Below are 20,405 nucleotides of genomic sequence, written 5' to 3' on the forward strand. Positions count from 1 at the left end.
GGATAATTTTTAAAAACTTAAAATACAGGAGGGCTATGCATTAAATAATGATGATCACAGGTGTTTCAACTTGTACTTTTAACTCTTGGCCCGATCATCCTTATGCCTCCACAAGTCACTGGCAAGTCCATCAGAAAGTCAATGAAGTTAAAGTATATAAAGTCAGTTTTATGTAAGATCACATATTTCTTTGTAGGTTATCAGTGTATGTCACATCAGCCTTGACATGGATGTAAGAAAGAGTTAAAAAAAGGTAGAAGAAGTCAGTAATGTCTCCTGAAGATGAAGTAAGACAGTTACTTTTCATGTGACTGTTTCTCACTTTATCCAAAGCCCCACAGAATGTACTGAGAATGATTTTGAGAGACAGAAGACTGGTCAGGATAAAACCAAAACCTACTCTTAAATATCTGATTCTGACCCCACTCTGTATTCCTTTGACTGATATTCAGAGAGACTCAATTGTACAATGGATTCAGTCTCTCTAGGTCATGCTTCCTTAACAATGGTGAAATAGTAGAATGAATCCCCGATGAGACCTTTCCCTCCACTTCCCGTAAAGAACTGCAGAATATACTGTAGATATTTTCATGAAATAGTTCATTTTATTGAAAAAAGCATTAGGTTCATTGTATCTTCTTTCAACCTCCTTCAGGTTTGTGAAAAAGTATGACCAAGAGCTAGCAGACAGTGACAGTAAGGCTTCAGGACCAGGTTCACTCCTTTGGGAGTTGAAAAATAGATGAGAATTCTGAGGGAAAGGCTTTGGCAAAGTCTGTGTGAAATCAGGAGCCAGTAGTTGTACAGATTACCGGCCTTAACTTACCTATATATCCTAGACTGTTTTCTAAAGAGTTATTCAGGATTTTTGCTCTTCTAAGGGAGTGGGAGGTAGAACATCCTGGACTTCATCAACTGCAAACAGTATTCCAAATGAAAGTATTTACAAATTTGTTAATTTGCATTCTAAATTAAACGCCTCTAACCTTTTCAGATTTGTGGTTTAGGGAACAAAGTATCAAAATGGCATGTACTACCTCAACCACTTTGGACCAGTTCCATTGATTTTTACTCAAAACTCCAGATTGATTTCAATAAGAAATGACAATATAGACTGATATTACTGTATGGCTTTCAGAATAAATGTAGTATTTTAGAAGACAGTATCATAAAATTGATGTACAGTGCAGAATACCCACTGATGCTAATTTCTGTCAATAAGTTTTCTATAATTTGAAGATAGTTAAACATTGAAATGTCTAGTAGTATCTGAGGCAAAAATACCATTCAGTTCCACGGAAACAGAGGCAGGCCCAAAATCTGAATAGTAAAATATTATCTGTGTCATGAAGTATTTAAATCTTTATCATTTCATTACTGGTTTAGATTCAAAAATATCATCATTATATCTGTGGGATTTTAAAATATGGTAATTTCTTAATATTTACTCTCATGCTTATAAAAGATACGCACTCCTGAATGATGTAAACCAATTATCCCCGTATGTGTGAAATGCTGTAACAAGATCAATGAGACCTGAACACAAGGAGGCATCTTAGGATAACAGCTGCAGATGCATGCATTCTCTGAGAAAAAAAACAAACAAATGAATACACACTGCTCACCCTTATGTTTCTCCCACCTCCATATAAACTATCTGCCATTATCCTTTCCAGTTGTTAAGTGCATAAAAAGAAAATCAAATTAAGAACAGGTAGTAGACCATATATCAGTACGGGCATAGTACAATAAATGGTCACTCTTAGAGCCAAGGTAAAATGAATGCTTTGCATTCAGTTTTGAAATTTGATGGGACTTAATGGTCAGAGTATACTTACAACCAAATGCTGTACATTTAATGGCTGTATGGAAATCTGAAACTATGTATCTTTACTCTCTAAAATACATACTGGTTTTAAAGATGAGCTCAAGAAAATTACTTTCACAATATTAATAATTCTGCCAATTGGATTTCCACAAAGTAGATTCAATAAAATACTAAAAATACTTGTTCAATAAATCAATTACACTTCTGACTGAGTCTGGATAGCTATAAATTGTTTTCTCATTGATAAAATTCTGTTTATGAAAACCTATTTTCATGGAAATGACTCTTAAGATTTTTATTGGAAAATGCTTTGCAGTTAAACAGAAGATATGAGAATTAATGAAAGGTCCATGTGAGTCTTATATGTTTAAATAAACAGAAACAGATCACTTTTTTGTTGTTACTTGAATGAGAATGTAATGTCCATGTTTAAAAATACCAAAAAATGTAAAGAAAAATTAAATACCTTCTTATCCCACTAGATGGTGGTGCCTTCAGATTAGGGCTGAGATGCTCAAAAAGACAGCACAGGAAAACTTTTGCTTTCTTTAGCTGACCTGCAAATATAGAGTGAGAGATGAGGTTAATCTTGTTCCTCTGGGGATATTAACAAGCATTCAGGTATAATGATTTACTGAATATATTTGAGTACATAGTATTGTGTTCATAGTAGTTTTCTATAAAGTGTGTTTTAACTTCAATACACATCTAACAGTATTATTTTTTTTCCTGACGAAGTTGCAAACAATATTGAACCTTAATGATGACTGTATCCCATGTAATACAGCCTTATTATACTAAGGTCCTGGCTTTGCAATTTTACTGCCTTCTATCCTCAGTAAAAACCAAAATCCAGATTAAAGTAGTCAATCATTAGCAACAACTGCATCTTGTGTTCATATATTTCATTGCAATGATCTTAAAGGTACTACTCACATTTTTATGCAACAAACATACTCCTTGCTGTAAGGACAACAGTATTTACACATTGTTTATACAAAAAGTGACAGTGTCTAAGCATCGAAGGGCACATCTCTTCAGTTATAACAGTCAAGTGAAATTTTAATGAATAGGAGAAGTAGATGGGACCTTGTTTGAGAGGGTATTTTTATGCCTTAATTTTCTCACGTTCCTATAGTAAATGGTCAAATCCTTCACGCCTCAAGTAAAAATTGAACTGTTGAGTTCAGTGGAGATTCTGTGAACCGAAGAGCTTGTCTCAAAGACTCTATCTGTTGAGGACTGTCCCAAGAGCAGGCTCAAAATCACACTCAACTGTTGTGCAGGGATGAAGCCTACATATGCGGACTCACAGAGAGCTGGGACATGATGTTAGAGCATGCAGAGAATTAAGTGTATAGCCATTGCCAGTGAACTAGCCAGCTGTCAGTTATGCCCAGACAGGCAGTCCAAAGCAAGTCTGGAGTTCTCCGGGTACCTGGCAAGCCATGAGGACAAACTGCAGGATGCACATGGCTCTCCAGAGACCACTCTCAAATTTGAGCAAATGTAGTCAGTGATCAGTTGAAAGCAATTTATCAGACTTTCACTGAAAAGAATAAAATCATTCTGAATTGTTTCAATTTTTCTTAAATATTATGAGGTACTTTGATAGTATGAAAATTTTAACATCAAAATTAAAAGCTGTTTTATGGATTTTAAGGACTCCAGTAAGATAAGTCCTAACATTAGACTTTCCAATTGTTCTTTTTAAAGATGGTACAGAAAAGTTAAGGATGTCCATGTGTGTCTTGGAAAAGACAGCATTAATCAAGAATCCGAGACCTCTATTGTAGTCCATAATTGTTGCTCAGTGTATTTTACTTCATGTCACCCTGTTCCCAGGTGATCACCCAATTCATAATACCTAGAGTCATTTAAATAATAACCCTCTTTCTGGCACAATTTGATTCATGTTTATTTGCTATATATTCCCTTCCATTTATTCTATTCTTTCAATTCTACTCTTTCATTTTTCAATTCCCATGTTTGCAACATCTACTCAATTTCCCATTTCCTTTGCAAGTAATGTACATCAGTATGAGTACCACCAAAGTGCTGAGATATGTCAAATTAGTATGATTTCCAAGCAAAGATTACAGACCCAATAGTCCGGATACATCTGCGTAAGAACATCACAGCTGAAAAAGGCTTGATCTGTGACTTTATAATGACCCCCTAGCAGGGGAATTCCTTTGTATATGCAGAGGACTAAAGCAGAAAAATGGATACAGGAATGGATGTGGATGCTCAGTTCTTCTGTAAAGCATTAATTATCTTGCATTTTAAAATCTTCCCGGACTGTATGAGGGAGAGATGATCACTCTTACTTTCTCTAGAAAGGTGGGTAAGATTTTCTGAAAGCCAGAAGAAGCAAAATTCACTCCAATTATTGTTACGCACTAGCATTAGGGGTTGAAATGCAGCATTTGCCGAGAATGCAAGTTTCTTTATTTGATCTCTTTGACTGTACCAGTCTAACTGCCAATCACAGGAAATACCTCTAATAACTCTTCCTTTTACTTAATAAGGAATACCACATCTTTAAAACATTAGAAACAGATGTCACTGCATTACTTCACTGCTGATGTATGTAATAGAAATGACACACTAATTAATTTAATGCAGTATAAATGTACTGATTATTTATCATGGCTGACAATAGAATTATGAAAACATTCAATTACAATCAGTGGTAATTCATTATTTATTGATTCTGCATTATGCACACATTAATACAATACATTTAATTACATAAGAGAAGGGATCATTTTTCTATTGATACTTAGACATTTAGATTCATCAGTTTTATTTTAAATCCTTGATGTTCAGGTGGGAAGTTTTAAGCCACAATCCCAAAAAAGCCTCTGCTGAAATGTCAGAAATAAATTGAATACAAGTGTCAAGTACTAGTGCATCTAGAAAAATGTGGGCAATAAGAATGACATACTAATTTCAGAATCTTTTTCTCACATCAGTGGCCTACATTTGTTGATATAATCATGGTTACTCTTTCCCAAGTAAACCAAGGCATTAAACACCAAACTAGCAAAAAAAAAAAAAAAAAAAGGCTTTTTCATCCTTTTTAAATCTTTACTCACAATTAGCAATGTCAGTGTTTTGCATGCTCCCGATGTAAACTCCAAGATCACCAGGGTAAGTTAAGAGCTTTAGACTGGGCCCTGAGTAATTATTTTGTTAAGGACTAGGAGAATATCACTGTCACAAGGACTCCAGTCAGGCTGGAACTCAGAAAAAATGGTGCTTCATTTTGTTATGACTACGGTGCATTGTAAATGCATCTTTCAGTTATTTTTTCATCCTTCATTTTCAGCCCACTGTTACCTCTGACCTTCATAAGTCTATGTTCCCATGCATCTCTCCTGGTTATTTTAGTGAAGATCCAAGTTCTTCACTAAAACCTAGCATTTTCTCCTATAATCTACTCACATTGGACATACCTGTATCAGGTCTCTATAAAAATTTCTTAATAATAAAAAATCACTGGGAATCTTTACATTGCAGTATCTATGGAATTCCTGTTTTTATTGTCCTGCCCTATGTTTGGCTACAGTAGACAGAAATAAAACACAAACATCATTATTGAGCTTTCCAGTCATCTAAAACCAAAATTACTATTATTTTTAATTAATTCCCTATTGCTTCACTTAAAAAGCTATGATTATTTTTTTGTCATTGTCTCCTCCTAGTCAGTTGTGTCACCCATCATTTTCTCTAGAGGATCCCTGTGAGCCAATAGCCACATTTATGCCAGCTGGCAAGAAGTAATTTTTAAAACGCTGTGGACTGGCCCTATCAGGACTGACTGGGGCTTTCCCCTCTTCTCCTGTGTCAGAAAAGAGCTCTTTCACATTTCACTCCAATGGGGCATATGTAATGATGATAAAAACAAAACCAAACAAATATAACAGAACCTTTGCTTGACATTTTGCCACACAAACACAGCCAATTTTTATACAGGACTAATATATAATACACCAGGATTTCTGTAGCTGAAAGTGTTAACAGGGTATTCTGCATCCCAGTCTAAAAGGAACAAAAATATTGAAACTTTAATTTTAAATAAATAATCTAAAATACTTATTTCAGCTATAGGAAAGCTTACTAGTTTGTACACATTCAAATTACATATTGCTGGACTCCATTCAAATAAACCATCTGGATACTTTATAACTGACAAGATATTACTGTATGATTGTTAGGCTTTAGTTACTTTGCTTTGTCTTAGATAAAATTACAGAAAAATAATAATATTAATCGATACAATTAGTTAGTATATGCTTAGTTGAACTGGACAGGTGCCGGGTATTAATTCTCAAACCTTGAGCATTTTCTTAGTTTAAAAGCAGTTCTTCTTTCCATGGATAGTCACCTCTCAAGGGTACTGTTTTTACTACAGCCTTTATGATTTTATATTGCTTCATGCCACTCCAACTTGCTGGGTGTTGATGCGCAAGGCTTCCTCTGGCCTTGCAAAAACTCAGTTTTATTTAGAAATATGTTTAGCTTATGGAAGACATTAAAGTCAAAAAGGAAAAAGAATTCTCACAGTGGAATTTGATTATCACATTAATCTCAAAGCAAAAAATGTCTTTAAAGGACAAAGCCAATGAGAAATGTTTAAATCTGATTTATTGAATCTCCTAATAGTAATTATGTCCAGAAAATTAAGCCCCCAAAGTTTCTATTTGAAGTTGGTTATTTCTATCATTTCCAGTATATAAAGATCTCAGATGTTTTCAGTTCTTGATTGTACTAAACACTTTGCTGAAGTAAATAGCCCCTGCCCCCCAGCTCTTCCAATCTAAGATTCTGATCCTAGAAAGATGCATGAATTAGTTAGGAAATATGAGCATTCTTATTGAAAGGTATTAATTTAAGCCTAGCTTGTATAAAAATTCTGCCTTAGTTTTAGGCATCTTGGCTAGGGGGCCTAAAACAAGTGGCTAGTCATCTTAGAATACACATATAATCAATGGAGAGAAAGTGAGGTTCCTCCAGAGTGTAATTTAGTTCATTTAATTTAACAAATATAGCAATTTAGTTGGCACACAGTCATCTCCCCTCATCTAAAATGGGATTACTTATAATGCAAAAATATTAAACTTTGTAGAAAGGGTACCTACATAAACAAGCTCAACAAAAGGAAGGAGATGGCATGCACAGGCAGTGTGATCATGGAAATCACTGAAATGCTCTGTTAGTATTGCTTGTTTGGTATTCACTTCAAAAGTTTTGTTTATACTTTCCTGCTTGCTTTTTTTACCGAATGCTTTAGGAAGAAGCTAAAAAAAAAATGGGGGGGTGGGGAGAAGTTAAAGGACTAGTAAAGAGAGAAAAAAGACTGAAAAAAAAAAAAAAAAAAGCGGAAATAAACAGGAAAGAAAGACGTTGATACAAAGGAATAAAGGGAAGATGCTGGGAAAGGAGGCATAATGTAAGTACACTGGGAGAAGGTAAGAAGCAAATAACAAACCTAGCCAGTCTGTCCTGACTACTGCTAGGTGTGTATCAATCAGACTCAATTCCTTTATATGAAATTTGTCTGACCACCTTTTGAGTCCACTTGTTCAGGCAGAAGGGACACCAAAACTTAGCAGTTCTTGTGTCAACTGACCTGGTTCAGGTGAAGAAGACATAGGATGTCTGGTTCCCAGGACTGCTAGGTTTTACTTGTATGGAAACTGAATGAGGTACCATATGGTGCTTCTGGAGGCTGCCCGACAGTCAGGCGCGAGCAGAGGACCGGTGCCACTATATCTAAAACACAACCGATGCCGCACTCGAATCTGGAAATTTCAAGCAATTACACGGAAGACCTTCCGAGAACGGCCGCTGCCTTCTGGGACCGACCACCCGCTCCCGCAACCTCCCTTCGCCCCGCTTGAGCCGCGCACGCCCCCTGCTCTGGAGGGGCCGAGTTTGCTTTAGACCTGACTCACTTGCCCCTGCTTTCACCGCCCAGTCAGAAAAGAGTTAACCGCGCGTTGTTGGGTTTCTCAGCAAGTGGCAAGTCGGATGTATTATTCACCTAACGGAGGCGCGCACTGCTACCCTCTCTCCCCACGCCCCGTCTCTCCCGATTTTTCAGCTGTGACAGGGCACAGGTGTTTTAACACTCAGGAACGTACCAGAGCGCATCGACCGCTGAAGCTACCCGGGACAGGGCGCCGGCCTCGGCCTTGCCTTCCCCTCCCTCAGCGCAGCGGGGCAGCGCTCGCGGGATCCCCTCACAGGGCGGGTAGAGCCCACCGAAACTTTCCCAACCCGCGGCGCAGAGACGGAGTTTTCGGGCGCCCGCGAGAGGCGCGAACGAGGCGGGGGGTCTCCTCACCCACCCACGGGCGAGACCGGCGCCCACTTCCCCCTCACAGCCCTCCGCCCCCCCGGCAACCCCGGTACGGCCCGGCCCGGCCGCCTCACGCCCCGCGGCCCAGGTGCTGCGGCCGGCGCTGCCCCGCCCCGCCCCGCCGCCCGGCAGCCACTCGCCGAGGCCGCGCTGGCGGCGGGCGGGACGCATTGGCTGGAGGGCGCTGTCACTCTTTCCCCCCCCCACCCCCCGCTCCCCGCGGCAACGCTGGGGAGGGGTCTGGGCGCGCGGCTGGCGGCGGCCGCTGCGTGTGGGAGGGCGGGCGCGCGGCGCTGTTTTTAGTAGTACCGCAAAGAGCGCGGGGAGAGTGCGCGCGCGGGGCTGAGGCGAGCGGCGGCGGAGCCGGGCTGGCCATGGCTGTCTCCGCGCCGCCCGTCATCGCCGCAACTTCCAGCGGCGGCGCGGGGGGCTCGGCGGGCTTGTTCCGGGCGGACCCGCTGTACTCTAGCCCCGCGGAGTCCCCGCGCCTCACCAACAGCCTCGTCAACAGTTTCCTCTCCGCCGGCAGCGGCGGGGCTGGCGCGGGCGGCGGCGGCGGGGGCGGCGGCGGCAACGAGTGTAAGATGGTCGACCTGCACGGGGTGAAGGTAGCCTCGTTCCTCGTGGAGGGGCAGGAGCTGATCTGCCTGCCGCAGGTCTTTGATCTCTTCCTCAAGCACCTGGTGGGAGGGCTGCACACGGTCTACACCAAGCTGAAGCGGCTGGATATATCGCCCGTGGTGTGCACGGTGGAGCAGGTCCGCATCCTGCGGGGGCTGGGGGCCATCCAGCCCGGCGTCAACCGCTGCAAGCTCATCACCAGGAAGGACTTCGAAACTTTGTACAACGACTGCACCAACGCGAGGTGAGCCGCGAAACTTCGCTCTTCCTTCGGCCGCTGGGGGCCGGCGGCCCGCGGGGGAACTGTGCCCGCGGGTGGGGGCTGCCGGGTCCCGTCCCCTCTCCCGTGGGCTCCCGCTGTGTGTGTGTGGGGAGGGGGGAGGGATGCGGGGGGGCCCCGCGCGGAGGAGCCCCGGGCCGGGCCTGGGCGCCGCCTGGGGAGCGGGGCTGGGGGCGGCGGGCCGGGCCGGCGCCGGGAACTCCCCGGGATCCCTCCCGCCCCGAGGCGGCTGGTAGCGCCGAGCAGCGGGGCGACTCCGCGCGCCGGTCTTCAAACTTTTTCTCTAGCAGGGAGAGCTGATAGTTCCCGTATACGTTTTTTGTTTGTTTGTTTGTTTTTCTGTTTTTTGTTTTTTAAGGAAAAAAAAAGTTTTGTCCATGTTTTTTCTTCCGCTGAAGCTTCCAGTTCTCCTCAGGATTCCTCGCTCCCGAGAGGGCGAGCGCAGGCTGCGGCGCGGCGGCGGCTCCCGGCCGGCAGCTGCCCGCCAGGGGAGGCCGGGCGGCTCGCGGGCAAACTGTTGCTCGGTATCGTTCCGGGATAATTTTACGTCATGAAATCAAGAGGTCTGGTGTGGCCGCAGCCCCTGCCCCGTCGCGCTTAAATCACTAACCCCAGAGAGGGTTGTATTCATGGGAGATCCCTGCTGGGTCCTTCATACTTGGGGCTATAATCCCGGTTTGTGACCTCATAGCTGCTGCCTTTAGAAATGATAATGATCTAATAAACACAAAAACTCTCGGGGCTTAGTAGGAACACATAGTGCAGTGGGGTAGGGTGTAAAACGGGGTGTCTGGAAGTGACACTTATTAGTTTAGCGGTTCGTGAAATACCTCTTCGGAAACATTTGCATTTCAGTGTGCTCCTGCTTTCTCTATGGCAGGAAACTTTTCTTTACAGAGGTTGTTTCAGAGAGCTTTGAGTGCGGTGCCTGACTTCAGCATGCAAATATTTATTAACTTTGTTTTTTGTGCCGCCAGTTCTAACTGCTTAGTACTGAATGCGTGGGGTGGGGTTTTTCAAGAACACCTTCAGTACGCGCTGATTGGGGGCCTGATCCTGTTCTCGCTGCTGTGAGTTTAAGCAGGAGCAGACCGGACATACATTCTTGACTAGCAGAATTTGTATTGTTTCAAATTATTTTATGTTACAGGTGACACTTTAGAGATGCTTTGCACTCAATTTCTAGGTATATGTACTTGAAGTATGCCTTTTTTCTCTTGCTCGTGTTCCATTTCTGTAACACCTTCTCTCACTGCCTGTTTATTTCAATGTCATGCACCTCTGTGACATCATTACTGCCTTATTAAATGATGGTGTTGTAAGTAAGGTCTGAGACTAATGTATTTGAATAAAATTACTGTAAGATTACTAAGGGGCACGTTTAACATGGAAATGCTTCTCTGAAATGTTTCTGAAACTCGACTGACATGAAAGTTGACTGTTAAAGAAATGTGTCTCTTTAATTTCTGTGACTGTGCCAAAGTTTTTCCTTGGGGAAATGCAGGATCTGATTTGATGATACAGCCTTTAGATTGACTTTGATGATTTCTGCTCTCTTACAACCGATGATTTAAGATCCAGAGATGCAGAATGTTAAATGTTTAGAACTTGTATTTCATGGCGTTATTTTTTCCTTTGATGAAAACTTATGGCTGTGACAGGATAAGGGAATAAGTAATGCAGAGAGCAGTTGAGAAGGGTGGCCAGGGAAGCTGAGTGATGCTCTAAAAGAAGAGGGTCTGAAAGGAGGAGTCAGTGGAATGAAGACCTGGTCAGAGACTGAAAATATGGCAAGAGCACTGTTGAGGGGGGCACTCTAATAGGGCAGAAACATATCTGAATGGAGTCAAACCTCTCAGCTAAGAAAGTACATTCAACATGTGTGTAAGCACAAGCTCTCCCTGCCTGGTTATGAAAACACCATGTATTTTGACCTGTTCAGAAGTAGCAGATCCCTTTACATTTCCTAAAATATTTCTCATTTATTGAAACATCGCTCAAGGAAAATGCCACTGAATCAAATAACCTACTGATACCAATGTATTTTTACAGTCATGGTTTCAGGTGTGATGCGTGACAAATGTTATCAGCACATGTGAAACTTCTCTCAAGTATTGTAATTTAACAGTGTTAATTGTATTCCATCATGCTAATTGAATGCTTACTATGCCATTTTATTTACAGATGGTTTATTTCCTTGAACAGCCCATACTTAATGGGAGGGAATGTTGGCTAACAATAGCTAAATATTTGAGTGATCTAATATTTGTTTACTGTGAAGTGACCTGGGAACCACAGCAGTACATTGTACCAAACAAGTGAAATGCGGTAGAACTGTTGTAGGTACACATACAGTGTTTAGGTTCTGTATCTGGGAAGCAAGATCTTGAAAAAATGTGACCTTTTAGAAGCAAACCTTTTGATATGTGTTTACTGTGTGACTCAAGCATTACTTTCAACTCAGAATATTGTGCGTTGCTTTTGTATTATATATTTTTTTTAATTTATAGGGTTTTATATCAGTATCTGAATACTGTAGAAATACTGAACTAAAATCAAGAACGGTCAGAAAAAGCAGTAAGAGATGCTGGATGTCACTGTTCTCCATGTTGGTTGACTTTTAAAAGTCAACATCTATTATGTTAGTGTACAGTTTTAATTTTTTAAACTGGAATATGAACCGTCAATTATATATAATTGAAAAAAGAGAAATTCTACTTTTGCTTACTCTATTCCATTTTTTTATTTAGTGGACATTGTCTACTGAGCTCATAAGAGCTCCACAGAAATATACATGAAAGCAAAAGTTTTTTTGTATGTTTTGTGTATGTAATACTAGTTACCTACATTTAGCATCGTTGATCTTTGTATTTTTAAGACAGTACACATGTAATTTTCATTCATGTGTAAACAAAATGTTCCTAACTTTGCTTGTTGTTAGTCATCATCGTGTAATCTAATTTGGAAGCAAGGTTTGTAAAATGAAACTAACAGTTCATTTCATTACAGGTAACATCTTCAAGTGGATAGCGAGTACAAAGTATTTACAAAACTTAGCTGCCAATTTGCAATACCTTAGAAGATTACTGAAATTATGGACACATGCTTAATTTTTAGTAAAGCATAACATTTATTTAAAGTATAAAACTATAATGAGGTTTTATTTAAAAAGGAGATTTAAAACTGTGGCGAGAACATTTTTATGATGGTAAATATACCGATCCTTAAAATTAGGATTATATGAGTATGATCGTGACCTATTCTACAGGGTTTTGTATTTGATGGATGCTGTTGGCTACTGAAAAAGCATAGTACTAGTCTGGATTATTCAGTGAATAGTAAGAATATTTCCCAGAGAACAGTATTCCAGTACGTGGCTTGTTTTTTATGATGTAAAATACCCAGTTAAGATAATACTTTGTATTACTTTGGCTAGTCACAAACAATAAAAGGCTTTAGAAATGCATTTAAGCACTAAATGCAGACATTTTATTTTATGAGATAATGAGGGTCTAGTCGTGTTGTCTATTAAAAGCTATACTATAGTCAGCAATACTCTGTCTTCTATTAGGAGAATGATGTCAAGATTATAATTAAAGCAATCCAGTCATGTAGCACTGCACAGAGCTTCCTTGTGTATTGATTTTAAATGTGGACATCTGATTATATAAACTTTGACTAAGTAAATATTTAGTATGCATTCAGACTTGGCCAAACTTGTGAATTTTGGAGATGCTATCATGTTAAAATAAAATAAAGAAGATCAGTTTCCTTTTCCTCCTTGGAGAGGAGACTCAAAACATTCTTGAGAGAGATCACTAGCATAGTGGATTCTGCTAGAGACACAGAAAGGAATTTTTACACTTTCTGAGCAGATTAATTATACTTTTGGAAAAATCCCTCATTCTTTTTTGACATCTTGAAAGTCAGTGCTTGTTCATAACTACTAAAATACTTGAGTATTTTCATCAGATGCATATCTAATCTGGAGAAGGCTTGATTAAAATTCCCTTCTTTCATAGCAATAGAGCTCCCCATTTGAAGTGCAACATGCTTTTCCTCCAAAATGGAGTATTTGTATGTTTCCTGCATGTGTATGTGCATAATACATATGTAATTTTCTACTGAGACTCCTACAACTGAAAAATACTGTGTTTTTGTATCAAAGACAAAAAAGCTAAACAATTAGGTATTAATGATATTCTTGTTGCATATTCAAAAGGTCTTTGCAAGCATTTCTTCTCCTTTTTTTTTTTTTCTTTTCACCATTTCAACCTGCAGAACTCTTCACTGTCACTTCAAATCACACAATTCTACAAAGATAAAACAACATTTAAACTCATTTGCTTTGGGAGGGAAATTGAGCATTTGCACCCAATAAGCCTGATTGTGGAACTGCATGCAAATTGTGTTTTGATTTATCTCTTTTGCACTTTTTTCCATTTGAATTGATCTTGCATTAATTTTGCCAAGCGGCTCTGTGAGGCTGCAGATGTTGCCCTGTGTTTAATAAATCAATGAGACAGATCTGAATGAATCACTTCAGATGGATTCTCTGCTCGGTTTGATGTCTAGATGTTATTCTTAGCTTGTTATCATGACAGATGCATTAATGTTCCCATACACTGCCAGCAATGTCAAAGAGATTGAAGCTTTTAAAGTGGCGGTATCCCCTTTTCCTCCTTCTGTTGGAATAACTAAATTGCCTTTAGGAATAGGTCAAAATACAGATTCAATCATGGCATCATTCTGGGGAAGATGCTAAACTTCTGATCATATTATAACACAAAGGCAGACAAATACAGTTTCATACAGATGGATTAATTATTCCAAAATAGTCGAGATCAATATTAAAATCTAAACATAGGATAGCTCCTTAATAGAGTAACCACTTTCTCAACATTAATATTTCATTGTGATAGGAATGATCCAAATAAATAATATAAGACTAGAACATGTTAAAAGTGTTGCTATAAATAGAATATTATTGTGTCCAAATTGATTACAGGCTGAAGTAAAGCTTTTTCTCTCTTTTTTTTTTTTTTTTTTTTAAATAAATTCTTATTAATAATTTTCTTTCCAAGGTAAATGTGTGTGGATTCAACACATTAGATTTAAAATAGGAATACTTGTTTATTATGTTTCTGTTACTACTTACTGTTTAGTGTCGGATATGTTAGAAAAGTTGTCGATCACCGTTAATTTCTGATCTGTATAGTCTGGTATCCATTATCTTGGAGCAGAACCTGTGGAACGCAAATCATAAAAGAGGCTGGAATGTGTCTTTGTGGAATGGTTTTAAATTCTGGAAAAGATTGCATAGAGTGTCAAGTACTCTGCCATGAATAACGAAGATCTATTTCCCACATAGGCTCTGCACAGTTTTCATTGGCTTTTATTTCTTAGTGTTTTAAACCATTTGTGGTATTCCTTGTTTTTCTTGAGAAGGTAAACATACTATTTTGTAATTTGATTCACTCATTTCGTTAAACCTGATTTTCTTTCTCTATGATGCTTTATTGTAATGTTAAAAATGATCATGAATGTTCCTTTTGCTAATCTCTCTCCCAAACAGAAGAACTTTGACTTTTTGTCATTAAGGCTTCTGAGAATAAATTGGAGAAACTGGCTGTAACAGATCTAGATTTATGTTGGCATTCTTGGTATTCTTGGTCCAGTAGTTCCAATTTGATAAAGGAAACAATATACGTAATAGAAATTCACAGTTTATTCAAGTGAGTTTAAGCTTTAGCATTGTTATATTTGCCTTTCATTCGCCAATATATCAATGTGTGGCAATAGCATTATACTTAAAAAGCCTCCAGAAGTGACCAGCTCTGTAGATGGGAAATTATTCTCACACTGGGGTTGTGGTTGGACATGCAGCTTCTGTGTGTGTGCATTTGTTTTAAAGGCAGGTGAAAATCAACTTTGGTAGAACTGAGTAGCACAGCAAAAATCACTGAATTAGAAAATCGTGTTTTGCTGTATGGCAGTGGCTTTAGGGTGAGAAACTAACATCTACCTTGCTGGTAATTTTTCAGAAAATATTTTAAATGAGGATTCTGAGATGTTTTAAACAAATCTATCGTGTTTATTTTGTTGCTTATAGGCTGGAATTCATGTTGTATAAGAGCTGCTTGTCAGTATCAATATTAAAAAGGTGTTGAAATCTGGGCCATAAAGTCCCTGTTTTGACTTTGCTGAGGTGAACCTCCCTTTCATGCCAGTGGAAGTTTGCCAGAACAAGGGCAAAGGACTTAAAAATGTTTCTAGGATCTGAGCTGTTCTCATCCAAGGTGGGACATACTTAAAACTTGTGTTTCAAAGAATTGCATGTATATAGTGTTTTCACATGGGTATGTTCAGGAAGAACAAGATCAGACCCCAAAAATGTAGGAAGAGCTTTAATCTTATCTGTGCCTGTTCCAGAAATTAAAATTTTGTATTTTCTGAAGTTATCAACAAAACACTTCAAATTTTTACTTTAAAATGCCTAGAAAACTCCCATCTAGTTTCTTTTATAAGCTCTTCATGTGATTATCAGCATAATAAAGCCATGTAGGTGTATAGAAATGCAGCATTTTAATGATTGCTTATGTAAACAATCCTAATAGCAAAACCAAACATAATGAGGAGACTTCAGAGTTATTGCCGTCTGCGATGTGTTCCTTTGGTGTAAGCAAAGGCAAGATTTTTATATGTTACAATTAAACATGCATTACCAAGCACATGTACATTAGTTAGTAATGATTCTTAGTGATTTAAATTTATCGTACTTGATATTAGAACTGTCCCTTGGGGCTACACGGTTTTTATCTTTGTTCCCTCTTTGTAAAGCATGATTATCCAAAGTGGCTTAGTAATAGGGCGTCCCCTCTCCCCCCATTCTACAGCCTGTAAGAAACACCAATACTTACTGACTAATGTACTCTGATACCTGTCCCAGAAGGTTCCAGTATCTGAATGCTATAAAACATAAATTCGTGTGCATTGCTTTCTTTTTGGTAGCACAGCTATGGTGTTTTGTGTGCGTATGAAGTTCATTGTCACTAACAAGCATGGGGAGATTATATTTCCTTGTCAGTACATCTTGACCTGCTAAGCACCTTTTGCTCCTTAAAATACATTGTGTCTGAGCCTTTCTTGACTCAGATACAAACACCACTTCCCCAAAAAGTAAGAACCAAAACAAATGAATAGTGCTTGCATTATTACTGTCCAGTGGCTTAAAGTGTAATGTTTGGCAATGTATATTGTTGTGTATATGTTAAGGTATAAAATGTTCTATTGCAAGCGTGTCTGATCTTATCAAGTTTCTGGAAATTGATATCTGGTAACAGCATTTAACCTACATCTAGTCTGTCTGCTATCTATGTGATGGGTTAAAAAGAAAAAGTAGTATCGATCTGTCGCTGGATTAAAGTTTGAAATCGGCAACAGCATGAGCACAAAAGGCTTTTTTATGATTTCTCAGCTTGCCATTGATCTACCAGTTTTATTGCATTCATTATTTATTAAAAGAATTTGCAAGCTAAACATAACGTTAAGCTAGTTTGCACACAGGGACTGCACTTAGGAAATTGAATGGAAATTGCATTAGAGATGAACATCTGTGCTATTTTTCCACTCGTGTGTTTATGGGTTTGTATAAAAGGTGTATTGGATTAACAGTTATAACCATTATAGCTTGCAGCAATATGTTAGAACCCTAAGCATTTAGTAGTTATTTAGGAGGGAGATTCTTTTTACTTCTACTAAAAAGTATGGTAGTGCCATCACAAACAGTGCTTTTATTGGATTATTCTTTATTAACAGGCTTTTTACTAGTAATGTGTAAAAGTTGAGATAGCTAGCTGTATTATGCATGTTTTCTATTATCTATGCTTCATATAACTCCATTAATATTGTCATTAATTGAAGGTTACTAGTAACAGTATTAGTTAAGGATTTTGCACATAGACACCAAAGTATTGAAATGAAATGCATTTTATAATATATGATAGGAATGTTAAGTATTGAAAAGATCCTTAATATACGTTCCTTCAGATTTTTCCTAGCAATTCAACTAGTTTTCTGTTCTCCTTGAGCTAGGTAGCTTCTGTGATGCATCGTATCAGTGAATCAGGTGAAAATCTTACATATTTTGAACTTTTGTTCCACTTCAGTTCACAAGTTCAGTTTCCCTCAACACTAGCTGTAGTTGTGTGTGACAAGTAGAGAGTAGGGCAGACCTAAAATATTGATGTCATCACCTGTAATGATTTTGAATTTTTTTTTTGTTTGTGCTCCATCTGTAAAGTACATCATTTTGCTTGAATATCTGATGGTGAAATAGGGAAAAACAAAGAAGAAATTGCTTCGGGGTCTCTGGGTTAAATGTTACATTTTTAGAATCAAGATGTTACCTATTTTATTTGGTCAAAAAGTATGTGCAGTCTAGTCTGTTTATGACTAGAATGTACTGAAATATGTCATGTTTTGCATCAGCACTGCACTTCCTTTTCAGTTATTCTATTCAAGACTCAACCTGATACATCTCACCAGCTTGTAAGACTGTTAAGGGTTTCCTGTTTTAAGAAGCAGAAATGTTCTTCATGCCAGAAGGTTGTGCTTACTGTTTTGAATGCCACATCTATGTTTTTTTTGTTTGTTTGTTTGTTTCTGGTGGGATGAACCTCTTCAAGTCCTAATAGTATTTTGAACAGTTCTGATTTTTAGTTGAAAGAATCTCAGTACTATTTTTCCACATTGTTTTGTTTTCGCTAGTCTAGTATTAGTTTTCCTCACTGTTGTTCCTAGCCATAGGCTCTGGAGATCACAGTTTTCATATTCTATCAAATAACACCTTACAGCTACCCTGTACATAAAAGTGGAAGTTACATTTAATATGAGATTTATGTAATAAATATATATATACACACACACATATATTGATTAATAAAATATATCCATACACACACATACATACATATATATGAAATGCAACTTAAGCTAAATTTCTGGATTATTCTAAACACTCTCTCCTAAACCATGGCAATCAACTTCGATATTTTTTTTTTTTGGAAAATTTTGTGTACCTATTTATAAAGAGAGAAGCTTTGGAATAAGCCAGATACTTAGTTTAAATTGCATTTGCTATAGATGTGAACTAAATTTCCTAAGTGATCTTATATGGCTATATGAGCTATCTTGGTGTCTCTACTATAAGTCTTGAATTTCTTTTGATACTTCTCATAGCCATGTAAGTGAGTAACATTCTCAGCATGTAATTTTATTTCTGTCCAGTCTGTGGCAAGAGAACTTTTAGTTTGGGATGCCCTCATTGTACTTTCAATCAACAGAAAATTTAGCCGTTTTTCTCTCCTGTTTCCAAACCTGTATGGACAGTGGAAATAGAACACTTAGTATAGAAAGTTAACTGAAATTATATCACACTATCAGTGTGCAGAGTTCCAAATCTAATGTGTTTTGCAGAATCACAGAATTGTTAAGGTAGCCAGGGGTCTCTTGAGATCATCTAGTCCAACTCCTCTGTTTAAGCAGGATCAGCTAGAGCTGGTTGTCCAGAGCTGTGTCCAGTAGGCTTTTGAGTATTTTAAAGGATGGAGACTCTCAGCCTTGCTGGGCAGCCAACTTACACAATTGAAATAACTGTGCTGTCGAAGAAAGATCTTATTGGCATTTATTGGGATGACTGGATTATGTGGGAGTTGTTGGAGCTACGAGTAGATGTCTTGGCTAGCCACTGCTGTGGTCATTGCCCTACAGACAGATTGCTCAGGCAGGCCAGTGTGGATGCTCTGCCATTGTGTTGTTCCTTCCTGGAGCAGAGTGAGAGTTGTAACCCTCTGAATCCAACGTGTCATATTCAGACTGTACTTTCTCTGTCTCTTGGATGATTTCCTGAAATCTTATATGTGTGTGCTGATGAGCTGACTTGTCTTAATTCCCACTGCTACCTGAGAAAGAATATTTGTATATTTGTAATTTAAAAAAAAGTGTCTGTAAGAAAGCTCATAGCACAGACATTGTGCCAGTAGGGGGATTTAGTTACTTCTATGTTACAGTAATTTAAGAGTTGCTAATTAAGAAGATCAAGCTAGTTTAAAGATAAAATATTTTGAATTTCATTTAGAACTTGTATCAGTATATTTAAAATATTATACATTATGTTTTTTCTTAGACATATAACAGTTGTTTTTGCCTAGTACAAGTTTTGCATAATAGCTAGTAGATTGTTTTTATAACAGTTAATCACAAAATGTCTTGTGTCTGTGAAATGTTATCCCTGTTGTTTTTTTGTAAAGTTGATGAAGGCACCTCGCTTCACTGCTGCAGGTCTCTGGAGCTGCCTCTTCTTGTCCTCGTACTTTTAAATGTTGTTGTGTGCTGAAGAAGGGCAATTTTCTAAGACGCTTCTGAGGTAATACTGAAAAATAGAGGTAGGAAAAAAAGTCTTTCCAGTGAGACAAAATACATGTTTAAAAAAACCTCCCAACTTCCCCCCCCAAACCAACAACAAAAAACCCAAACAGAATATGGTAGTAAAATGCTGGCAGTTAGAAACCAGCAGAATATGAATCCTAAAGCTGGAGGTAAGGTAATGGACTCAGTGTTGTGTTTTCTCTGTTGCATGAGCTTGTTATCTGTAGGTCTGGAGGTTTTTTTGGTAGGCTTGTAAGGCTTTGTTTGGTGTTTTTTATATGTCAATTCATGTATCTCATGGCTGACTTTGAAAAGTACCTTGACTTGAGCATCTCATCATTAAGAAATAATTTTTACCTGTTCCAAGGTTGTTCTGACTGTTTTGCAGAGAACTAAACAAAGTGATCTGTCAGTGTACTTTGTGCTCTCACTGTAAGACTTGGTAAAAATGCTGTATATCCTTTCTGTTCCCATACTGCATGACACATGTATGTGGCACAGCAGCATGCCACACTGACTCCGACCTGTACCTGTGTGGAAGGGGTGATGTGTTGTGCTTGGCTTTGGCAGCCACAGTGTGTTTTTCAGAAGGAGCTCTCAGGAAAGGTTTGGCCAGGATGATTACTGTAACACACTGCAGACCTTGCTCTCGAATAGCTTAAGAAGGCTAATGGATCCTGCTATCAAACACTAGGAGTAAGATTTCTTGTCTTGGATCAGAACCATAATTGTTGTTACTTCTTTCTGCTTCACTTCTGTAAATTGCCTTACCCATTGCGCAACTGACTTTTTTTGCTTCAAACACATGTGTGTCTTCCTGCTGGAACTCAAGAAGGTTTCTGTCTTGCAGTTTCATGAAATACTTGTCTCTTGCATGC

General features: G+C 38.7%; 1 protein-coding gene and 1 long non-coding RNA gene across 8 annotated transcripts in view; one reads left to right on the plus strand and one right to left on the minus strand.

The window, feature by feature from the left end:
* Positions 1-1,486: 1,486 nt before the first annotated feature.
* On the minus strand, positions 1,487-8,145 carry LOC116959080. The gene is made up of 4 exons (XR_004405631.1): positions 7,981-8,145; positions 7,467-7,609; positions 2,295-2,385; positions 1,487-1,586 (listed from the first exon to the last, which is right to left on the minus strand). It is a non-coding gene; the product is annotated as an uncharacterized LOC116959080 (long non-coding RNA).
* A 318-nt stretch (positions 8,146-8,463) lies between these two features.
* Positions 8,464-20,405, plus strand: part of DACH2 (dachshund family transcription factor 2) — a 311,886-nt gene continuing 299,944 nt past the window's right edge. For all 7 annotated transcript variants that reach the window (XM_042807358.1, XM_042807360.1, XM_042807363.1 and 4 more), the window contains exon 1: positions 8,464-9,063. In XM_042807358.1, the coding sequence (XP_042663292.1) occupies positions 8,573-9,063 (491 nt within the window). In that variant the 5' untranslated portion in view covers positions 8,464-8,572. The remainder of the gene's footprint in view (positions 9,064-20,405) is intronic.

Source organism: Tyto alba, unplaced genomic scaffold, assembly GCF_018691265.1.
Source record: "Tyto alba isolate M040663 unplaced genomic scaffold, T.alba_DEE_v4.0 Super-Scaffold_5, whole genome shotgun sequence".
Classification (NCBI taxonomy): Eukaryota; Metazoa; Chordata; class Aves; order Strigiformes; family Tytonidae; genus Tyto; species Tyto alba.